General features: G+C 54.8%; 1 protein-coding gene across 2 annotated transcripts; it reads left to right on the top strand.

The window, feature by feature from the left end:
• The first annotated feature begins 979 nt into the window (after window positions 1-979).
• On the top strand, window positions 980-10534 carry WBP2 (WW domain binding protein 2). Of its 2 annotated transcripts, XM_003931721.3 has the most exons (8): window positions 980-1094; window positions 4033-4141; window positions 6614-6749; window positions 7703-7795; window positions 8383-8517; window positions 8717-8839; window positions 9325-9401; window positions 9518-10534. In XM_003931721.3, the coding sequence occupies exons 1-8, from the start codon at window positions 1036-1038 to the stop codon at window positions 9569-9571; spliced, it is 786 nt and encodes a 261-aa protein (XP_003931770.1). In that variant the 5' UTR covers window positions 980-1035; the 3' UTR covers window positions 9572-10534. The 2 variants fall into 2 exon arrangements, with proteins under 2 accessions (XP_003931770.1, XP_074245085.1); XM_074388984.1 differs by lacking the exon at window positions 8383-8517.

The following is a 10534-nucleotide window of genomic DNA, read 5'->3' as shown; positions in this document are numbered from 1 at the left end:
GTAACCACCACGTTGGGAGTGCAGCCCCCTCTTTCCGCCTCACGGATTCAGCTTGTAAAGGAGGGGGTTTGTGGGGGGCTGAGGGGGTGGGGTTAGGGAACGACGGCCGCCCCGTGGAGGATGCCCAGGGCTGGGTCACGAGCTGGCATGAGTCAGCCCTATTCTGTAAGTCCTGGCTATGCGGCTGCCGGTCTCGCGCCGTGCCCAGTCCCACTCAGCCTTCAATCTTCCGGCCGGGCCCCCGCTGGGCGCCCTTGAGGGAACCGCGCCACCGCGAGGCCGGCGCGGAGGCTACAAGGGGCGCCCGGCCGGCTTGCGAACGTGGTGGGATCCAGACGGGGCGCACCCGACCTCCCCTCCGGTCGCGGGACTCTCCGTGCCCCCCGGGCTCTGGGCTGGGATTAGCGAGACGGATAACGTGGTGATCCGACGCCGCCAGCCCACCGCGTCCCCAAGAGCCGGGGCCTCCGGCTCAGTTGAAACGCCCCAGAGTCACACAAGCGCCCCATAAACATCTGCTGAGTGAACGAAGGCGCCCCATCTATCAGAGGGACTCCTCGGCGATCGCACAACATGTCCAGGTCGTACTCGGCCGGCTAAACCTCCAGGACGCGCAAGCAGACCCCGAGGACTGCGGCCCTGCCAGAAGGCTGTTTACTTAGGTCCCGCGAAGGAGGCGATGTGGGGATGGCACAAGCCGATTGGTTATGCAAATTATGGAGCCAAGTCCGGCCTATGGTCCAGGAGACCACAAGTTCCAGAATGCATCCTTCCTCCAGCATAGGGAGAGGCCGAGGTTTCGGGAGAGTTGCCTGCTGGGAATTGTAGTCTGCATCTTGTTTGTTACGCAGGCGGAACGGGGGAAGGGAGAGGGAGTAAACTGTTACCACGTGACGCTAGGGTCAGGTGGTTGGGCCAGCCTCCGCGCTGGAGCTGTGATTGGCTGACTCTAATAACAAGACGCCACTAGGGGCGGGCCGAAGACGAGCGCAAGCGCACTGCGTTGTGAGTCTCGGGACCCCTGTTGGAGAGACTATGGCGCTCAACAAGAATCACTCGGAGGGCGGCGGAGTGATCGTCAACAACACCGAAAGGTGAAAACACTGCGGAAGGATCCTGGAGGACCAAAGTTCGGTTGTCGAGGAAGTGGGCGGCGGGCGGCGGGCGGCGGGGAATAAGCTCTTGAAGAGGGAGCACTGATGGAGTGAGGTTGGAGGGGGACGGCTGGGGGCGGGGTTGAAGGAAGGTGGGTGGGCCGTGGGGGAGGGCCGGGAGGTTGCTGTCAGCTGGGAATTGGGGGTGGGACGACCGGTGGGGCCTAGGGGTGATTGTTCAACCCTTTCCCAGAGTTGTGACTTTAGTAGCTGGGAGGATCCCCAAACAAAAATAATGTGTCATTAATGAACGTCTACAACCTTACTGCGTGTTAGACTCTGCGCCTTTTCTACCTTATTTAATAAAATTCTGTGCAGTACAATCTACTACTGTCTACATTTCACAGGTAGGTAAAGTGGGGACAGAAAGGTTAAGTAACTTGCCCGAAATCACAACTCTGTAAGTAACAGAGGTGGCAATTCCAGGAAGGGAGTCTTGACTCCAAAGTTAATAGGATTAACTACCATCATACAGGCTTCCAGTATGTTCCAGAACCGATCAGGTTCTAGGTAAGAAACTGAGGCCCCAGAGGTGAAATTAAACAGGTGACGTTTGTCAGATGTCTGACAGTTCCTGGCACTGTGTGAGTCCGTAAAGTCAGTCCCTTGCCTCTCTCTTGAATGCCTGTTGGTTTGAGTCACCCCTGAAGGCAGAGGTCTCCTAATTCAGGGTTCTTTCTACTCCACCCTCCCCACCCCTTGCTCATTGCATTCTGTCTCTCCTCCAAGCTCTGGGCTCCTCAAATGGCTTCTCTCTCCTTTTGTTCCTTGAGTATTGAAAATCAGACCATTCTGTGATTCCATGGATAGAAAAGAAAATCAGACCAGCCAGCCCTGGGTTGAACTATGCCAACCCCCTTGAAGGAGCTTAGGAGGCACTTGCATTCCCAAAGGGGACATGATGGAGCCAGAGCCCTGTACCCAGCTAAGGCCAGCATCCAGGTGCCCTGTGACTTGGGAATGTTTGATGAGTCAGAGGAAAATGCCTAGAGTGACCCAGACCACAGGATGCTCACTTTCCCTCCATTTTACCTGCTCAGAGTGTGATGGGCGCAGCCTGTTTCTGGTAATTCCTTTTCTCTGAGAGGTACTTCTCTTTTTTTATACCAGTGGTTTTCCACTTACCCTTCCCCTGTCAGAGAAAGTTGTGATATATGGGGGGAGGCAGAAAACAAACAGAACCATGTGAACCTTTTTATCCTGTAATCAGAGACACCTCACACTGGCTTGTTGCATCTCTGTGTGAGTCAGTTCCCAGGCCCGGCCAGCTTTTCATACCATTTGGCAACATCTCTGGGGACTGTTGTTCTTTCTGTCTCTGGGAACTTTCTGAGACAAGACTGTATCTATCTTGCTGGGCCTTCTACCTGGCTTAGGGCTCAGTCCTGCTAAATAAGGTGTGCCTTGTTTTAGAAAGTGCTTCAGCCTCCTGTCTGAATAAGTTGTATTTATAACAATTGAAGTTTTTTTCAAGTCCACTATACAAATTTTGATAATTAGGCCAGGCATGGTGGCTCACACCTATAATCCCAGCACTTTGGGAGGCCAAGGCAGGTGGATTACCTGAGGTCAGGAGTTTGAGACCAGCCTGACCAACATGGTGAAACCCTGTTTCTACTAAATACAAAAAATTAGCCAGGCATGGTGGTGCATGCCTGTAATCCCAGCTGCTTGGGAGGTAGAGGCAGGAAGATTGCTTGAACCCAGGAGGTGGAGGTTGCAGTGAGCTGAGATCGTGCCATTGCACTCCAGCTTGGGTGACAAGAGTGAAACTCCATCTCAAAAATAAGTAAAAAAGAAAAAAAATTGATAGGGAACTTTATTCTTCAAGTTGTGAACTCCTTTGAAAATGAGGAAAACTGAACCCTCCTCCCAGAAAAATGCACATATGACGTACATGATCATCTCAAGGGCTTCATGGACAGACTTTACTGCAGAACCAGCTTAAGAACCCAGGTTTAGCCGGGTGCGGTGGCTCAAGCCTGTAATCCCAGCACTTTGGGAGGCCAAGGCGGGTGGATCATGAGGTCAAGAGATCGAGACCATCCTGGTCAACATGGTGAAACCCCATCTCTACTAAAAATACAAAAAATTAGCTGGGCATGGTGGCGTGTGCCTGTAATCCCAGCTATTCAGGAGGCTGAGGCAGGAGAATTGCCTGAACCCAGGAGGCAGAGGTTGCGGTGAGCTGAGATCGCGCCATTGCACTCCAGCCTGGGTAACAAGAGCGAAACTCCATCTCAGAAAAAAAAAAAAAAAAAAAAAGAACCCAGGTTTAAACGAACGCTGAAGGTGGTCCTATTGTGATGTGTACAGTTATCTCTTAGACGTGTTTATATATTAGGCTTGAAAAGCAAACCAACAAAAACAACATCCATCACAAGGACTTAAAAGAAAATAGAAGAGTTAAGCCAGCTTATCTAACCTGCTTGGGGGATGATGGCCTCTCCAGAGCCCTGTAGCTCTGCTACAATGGTGATCGTTTGGGGGCTGTGCAAGCGGGGTTTGGGAAATTTTATAGAACCCCAACCTGCTCATTTCTTTCATGGCTATAGTAATGGGTTTTTTGTTTGTTTTTAGTTTTTTTGTTTGTTTGTTTGTTTGTTTGTTTGTTTTTGTAGAGATGGGGTCTCACCATGTTAGCCAGTCTGGTCTCAAACTCCTGGGCTCAGGCGATCCACCTGCCTCAGGTTCCCAAAGTGCTGGGATTACAGATGTGAGCCACCGTACCTGGCCCTGTGAATGGTTTTAATGCAGCACTGTTGAGATGGTTACGAGAGCTGATGTGCTGGACAGCTGCTTGGGAGAAAGGCCCAGTGTCTGGGTGATACCACATCTCCATACTTTCTGACCAAGGCTTTTCCTCTTCTCACCACAGCATTCTAATGTCCTATGATCATGTGGAACTCACATTCAATGACATGAAGAATGTGCCAGAAGCCTTCAAAGGGACCAAGAAAGGCACCATCTACCTTACCCCTTACCGGGTGAGTTGCACAGCAGGACAGCTGCTTTAGAGGCTTGTTGCTGCTGTTGGAGGTGATGTGAGTCTTTCTTTCTTTTCCTTCTTTCTTTTTTGCGATGGAGTCTTGCTCTGCCACCCAGCCTAGAGTGCAGTGTTGTGATCTCGGTTCACTGCAACCTCCACCTCCTTGGTTCATGCGATTCTCCTGCCTCAGCCTCCCAAGTAGGTGGGATTACAGGCATGCACCACCCCGCCCTGCTAATTTTTGTATTTTTAGTAGAGGTGGGTTTCGCCATGTTAGCCAGGCTGGTCTCAAACTCCTGACCTCAGGCAGTCTGCCCGCCTCGGCCTCCCAAAGTGTTGGGATTACAGGCATGAGCCACTACACCCGGTCTAGTGATGTGAGTCTTAGCCGTTAGTCCACCTCAGCCTCATAGTCAGGTGGCCTCTGAACCCTGGTAATGTTAGTGCCTCACTCTGCCTATTTCTCTGTCACATGCTCCTGGATTCTACAACCACCAGGCTCTTCGTGCAACTGACCTGACCACTGGGCAGTGAACCCATGTAAATTTCAGAGCTGCTGCTGCAAAATCTCCATAGAGTTGGATGCAGCCGCTGGGAGGACTTGGGCCTGGAGGCCAGAGATTATTATTGTGAATATTTTGTTTTCTGTGAGAGTAGCTCATGAAGTCTTGTGCATATCCAGAGTGAGAAATACAGTAAACAGGGTACAGTTGTATGACACAGCCTCTGGGCTGGGCAGAGAGCCCAGTACCGCCCCACAGAACGACAAATGCCAGGCTGCAGAACGGGCCTTGCCTGAGAGTTACCCACGTGGACTCTGAGAGGTTGAGAAATACAAATGAATGCTCTTGGAAAAGGATTGCTGCTGTGGCTGCTCAAGACTTAGACTCAAAGACAGGCCGGTGTGGTGGCTCACGCCTGTAATCCCAGCACTTTGGGAGGCCAAGGCGGATGGATCACGTGAGTTCAGGAGTTCAAGACCAGCCTGGGCAACATGGCGAAACCCCATCTCTACAAAAAAATGTAAAAATTAGCTGGGTGTGCTAACACATGCCTGCAGTCCCAGCTACCTGAGAGGCGGAGGTGGAGGATAATTGGAGCCAGGGGAGGCTGAGGCTGGATTGAGCTGGGATTATGCCACTGCACTCCAGCCTGGGCAACAGAGTGAGACCCTGCCCCCTCCCAAAAAAAGACTTAGACTCAAAGACAGCTGGAAAAAGAGGAGCATGTTTTCAAGTTTTAATCTCCATGACTTAGCAGAGACAGGGGAGTCTCAAAACCCCATCTCTGGAGGCTCAAGTTGGCATCTTCAGTCACAGATTAAAGTCATGGGTTTAAAAGTCTGGCCATGTGTGGTGGCTCATACCTGTAATCTTGGCACTTTAGGAGGCCAAGGCAGGTGGATCACCTCAGGTCAGAAGTTACAGACCAGCCTGGCCAACATGGCGAAACCCTGTCTCTACTAAAAATACAAAAATTGGTCGGGCGTTGTGGTGCTTGCCTGTAATCCCAGCTACTTGGGAGGCTGAGGCAGGAGAATCGCTTGAACCCAGGAGGCAGAGGCTGCAGTGAGCCAAGATGGGTCCACTACACTCCAGCCTGGGTGACAGAGTGAGACTCTCTCTCAAAAAAAATAAAAAATAGCACTTTGGGGCCGGGCGTGGTGGCTCAAGCTTGTAATCCCAGCACTTTGGGAGGCCGAGGGGGGTGGATCATGAGGTCAAGAGATCGAGACCATCCTGGTCAACAAGGTGAAACCCCGTCTTTACTAAAAATACAAAAATTAGCTGGGCATGGTGGTGTGCACCTGTAGTCCCAGCTACTCGGGAGGCTGAGGCAGGCAAATTGCTTGAACCCAGGAGGCGGAGGTTGCAGTGAGCCAAGGTTGCGCCATTGCACTCCAGCCTGGGTAACAAGAGCGAAACTCCGTCTCAAAAAAAAATAAATAAACAAAATAAAATAAAAATAATAAAAAATAAAGAATAAAACCAAGGGATGTTCCAGGCAAAGATGGAAAGCATGTGTTGCTGTTTCTAGCCGCCCTCGCTGGGAGCTAATGACCTGCTGCGCCATCTCTCTCAGTTCTGAGGAGCTGAGGCTGGAGATCCCCCCCTTTCAGGAGCCCCTCCCTGCCTCTCCACTGCCTATCCTTCCCTAGCTTTGTGACCCCCTCACTTAGGCACCACCGCCACCACTTCCCCACCACCAGTCAATGACAGAGCAGTCTGCCCTGCTCATACTGTCTTGACCAGCATGTGTTTCTCCTGTGTACTTGAGCTTGGCCTTCCCAGGCTGTGGTAAGCCCTTTCTCTTTCCAGAGCTCTCTCCAAGAGTGTCTGGCACAGAGAGAGCCGTGGGGCTGCTGGATCCCGGCACTGGGAGTGGATTCGTCACTCCCAGGAAGCAGGCAGGAAGCGTGGCACATGGGCTGTGCTTCCGGTGCTGACGGCCTCACCCTGTCTCCCCGCAGGTCATCTTTCTGTCCAAGGGGAAGGATGCCATGCAGTCCTTCATGATGCCATTCTATCTCATGAAAGACTGTGAGATCAAGCAGCCTGTGTTTGGTGCAAACTACATCAAGGGAACAGTGAAGGCCGAAGCAGGAGGTAGGTGTTGGGGACTCAGGGACCCAGATGGGGCTTCCAAGGAGGTGCCATGGGAGCCTCTGATTGCTGCTGTGGGAGTGTCCCCTTCAGACCCTTAGCGCCCTAGCCGTGACCTCTTCCCAGCTCTGGGCTGCCAGCTGGTGGGGTTTGGTTGCCAAGAGCTGGGGAAAATGTTGGCGTTAAAGACGGCGGCTCAGATCAGCTTTTCAGAGCGTGAAGTCCACAGAAGCCTGCAGACTGAGTCAAGATGCTTAGTGCGACTTGGCAGGTGCATACAAATTTCAGACTCAGGAAGGAGCTGCATCAGTGAGGCTCTTGAGAGGGGCCTTTTCTTGAGAGCCAGGAAGAGGCAGCCACCTCTGGGAAGCCAGGGTCACCCTGCTTTTGGGGCTGGCCTTTTGGCAAGCCCCAGAGACCTCTGCATTGAACTCGCCTTCCCCTTCACCCCCAGCCAGACCCACCTTTGCTATTGAGGTGCTTTTGGTTCCCCTTTGTGCAGAAGTCAAACTAGACTAGAGGGGCCGGGGTCCATCCTTGGGCCCCCTTAGGACAAGAGGTCTGCTCTGAATGTCAAGGTCGGCTAATGCCAAGTGGGCTTGTTCCTGTGAAGCTGCCGAGCTTGGCTGGGAAGGGAGAGAAACCTTGATGTTAGTTCTAAAACCAAACCAGGGCACCCTTGGTTCCTGTGGGACATACTGGGCCAGGGTAGGGGGACAGGCTTGTTCCAGGAAGAAAAGGCCCCTGTTCCAAAGGGGAAAGCAGCACGGCAGGGCCAGGCTCTTATGCAGGCAGCAGGCTGGAAGCCATGGCACTGGGAAGTCCCCATCGCAGTGCAGGTCCCGTCCCCGCAGCCTCCTGGGCGCTGGATGGTGCCCCGGAGATGAAAACAGCCATGTCTTTGGGCATGGATTGTCTTCGCCTGCACTGTTTATCCACTGTCTTTCCCCTCGCAGGCGGCTGGGAAGGCTCTGCTTCCTACAAGCTGACGTTCACGGCAGGGGGCGCCATAGAGTTCGGACAGCGGATGCTCCAGGTGGCATCTCAAGGTATCCAGGCTCCGAAGATTAGGAGCCAAGGCCTTCATGGAGGGGGATTGGTTTGGGTTTGTTCGTTTTCGTTTTGCTTTTTTAAGCACTCAGGAGGTAAGTGTCTGGGCGCCAGGCTGACCAGGCCTACGAGTTAGGAAGAAAAGCTGTAACTGGCCTCAGCTCTGTCCTGTACCTCAGAGGCTGCGCTTCCCCGTCAGGAGCAGCTGGATGACATTCTGCCAGAGCAGAAAACACACCCCCAACCCAACCATTGAACTGTGGTTTTGCAGCCATTTCAGATGACTGAGCGATGGGTCCGGCAGACAGCCTCCGCCAGCTCATCCCTGCCCCAGCCCCGAGCCTCTTCTGACCTCTGCCCACCCCTCCACCCTTGCCTTGCCCTGGCTCTGAGCCCTCCCATCCTCCTCATCACCCCATCCCTGAGCAAGGCAGCCCCGAGTGTGGGTGGAGAGTGGAGTGGGGCAGGCAGGGCATGTCTGCTGGGCACGTGCCCGGCCCCCGTAGCTCCCCTCTGCAGGCAGCGGCCCGCCGTCTCCCCGCCCCAGGCAGGCCACGCTCATTTCTCTCTCCCCTTGTACTTGTAGCCTCCAGAGGTGAAGCCCCCAGTGGAGCCTATGGCTACTCTTACATGCCCAGCGGGGCCTATGTCTATCCCCCGCCCGTCGCCAATGGAATGTATCCCTGCCCTCCTGGCTACCCCTATCCACCGCCCCCGCCTGGTGAGTGTGTCCTTTGCTGCCCACCCTCCCCTCACGAGCCCACCCACCCAGGCTCCCCCCAGGCCAGGGAGACTTCACTCCTTGCGTTGCTTCAGGACTGACGAAGACGAAGAGCTAGAGAGGCCTGAGGGGTGCCAGCCCTCGGAGGGGGCCGCAGCCGGGGTGCTCACCTGTTCTCTATCGCTCTCTTGCCGAGCAGAGTTCTATCCAGGACCTCCCATGATGGACGGGGCCATGGGATACGTGCAGCCCCCACCACCGCCCTACCCCGGGCCCATGGAGCCTCCGGTCAGCAGCCCTGATGTCCCCTCCACTCCTGCAGGTGAGGGCCCTTGGGTGCTGGCAGCCCTTCAGGACCAGCCTTCTCCTCCCCAAGGTCGCACCGAGAACCTCAGAATGGCCAGAGCCTGCTGGGAGCCACAGAGGATGGATGGCCTCTGGGCTACCCCAGGGGCAGGGGCCCAGCAGGGCCGCAGGCTGCTGGTTCAGAGCTAGAGTCCAGCCCCACCTCCATCCCTTAGCCAGCCATGCACCCTTGGCAGGGACGGTCACCCTGTGTGCCTCAGTCCTCATCTGCGCTCAGCTGGTCACAGTGGCACCCTGGTGGGGTTGGCTCAGGGATTAGCTGAGGTGAGACACGAGATGCCAGCACGTGGCAAGGGCTCAGGAAGCCTTACCCGCTGCTCTTATTGGTGGGACTGGACCCCCAGCACCAGCTGCCCTGAGCCGTGGGGGGCCAGGGTCTCTGGCTGAACTCAGGAGGAAGGGAAAACTTGTCACGGACACCAGGTGTGTTTGCTCTCACAGCCGAAGCCAAGGCCGCCGAAGCCGCCGCCAGCGCCTATTACAACCCAGGCAACCCTCATAACGTCTACATGCCCACGGTGAGAGGTCACGGCTGCGCCGGTGCAGCCCGCAGCCACAGATGCTGGGAACTATCGGGGAAGACTGCGTCTTGTTTTAAACCTAACAAGAATCTTCCTTTTCTCCCTTCTTTTAGAGCCAGCCACCGCCACCTCCCTACTATCCACCGGAAGATAAGAAGACCCAGTAGGCCCTCCTGCCTCCCTGCCTCCCACCCTCATCTCTCTATCCTACCCCTCCCATCAGGGTCACCCTGGGGTTGGGGGAGGGGAGGGGGTGCCTTGTTCTCCCTCCAGGTCTGATCATAAATAATTACCAGGAACTATCGTGGGACATTAAGGCCCCTGGCCTCGGGAGAGGCGCCGCCCAGCTTCGCATGCCAGCCCGGAGCCCATGACGCTGCCCAGTGTGCCCCCCCACCATCTGGGGTTCTCCTGGGAGCACGGGGCATCCCCTGTTCCTGTTTCACTCTCATAGCTTCTCCCCTTAAAGGGACTCTCTGGCCACCTCCTCCGCTGCAGTCCAGCTCCCTCAGTCTGTCAGCCACTGCTACACTCAGCCTCATGAGCCACTTCAGACCAGCCAGGCATCTTCCTGGGCTGCCAGGCCCCGCTCACATTCCCTCCGCTGGTCTGTGCTGGTCTCAGAAGGCCACCATGCCCGCATTCCACTCAGCCACCCTCCCTTCCCTTCCCTGTCCTCAGTCATGCTGTTGTCACCTGTGTGACTTTCGAAGCTGTAAAATGAGCTCCCAGGGCTTGGGTGGCGTTGGGGTGGGGCCGCTGAGGCTGGTCCTTCTGCCTTCTGCTGGTGTTTCTGGAATTTGCGTTCCCTCCCCTGTCACCTGCCCCTGGAAGGGGCTTCCTGACTGCAACTGGAGAATGCATGTCTGTCTGTCCACTTGGGGGCTGCTGGGTGGGCGGGGAACAAGGGCCCCCGACCCTGCAAGCTGCCTGGGACCTGCCGCCAACCCCCCAGCCCGCGTCTCCCCCGTAAGCTTTGTTCGTGCCTCTGGATGCGCTAATACTCGCTCTTGTTTGTTCCTGGACTGGCCGTGAAGTGAGGAGATGGTTATTTAAAGAGAATTCCCTATTTATTTGACAAAAAATCCAGTTAATATATTAATGTGAAATAAACCCTGTTTGCACCTTGA

The sequence above is a fragment of the Saimiri boliviensis genome, chromosome 17 (genome assembly GCF_048565385.1).
Source record: "Saimiri boliviensis isolate mSaiBol1 chromosome 17, mSaiBol1.pri, whole genome shotgun sequence".
NCBI lineage: Eukaryota > Metazoa > Chordata > Mammalia > Primates > Cebidae > Saimiri > Saimiri boliviensis.
The sequence above is the reverse complement of the archived record's forward strand: the minus strand, read 5'-3'. Positions and strand labels throughout refer to the sequence as shown.

Excerpts from the sequence above, each read along its gene's own strand:
- WBP2 (XM_003931721.3), top strand. The coding sequence starts at position 1,036 with ATGGCGCTCAACAAGAATCACTCGGAGGGCGGCGGAGTGATCGTCAAC. Across the intron at positions 4,142-6,613 it reads TCTACCTTACCCCTTACCGG|GTCATCTTTCTGTCCAAGGG; the intron begins GTGAGTTGCACA and ends GTCTCCCCGCAG. Across the intron at positions 9,402-9,517 it reads ATAACGTCTACATGCCCACG|AGCCAGCCACCGCCACCTCC; the intron begins GTGAGAGGTCAC and ends CCCTTCTTTTAG.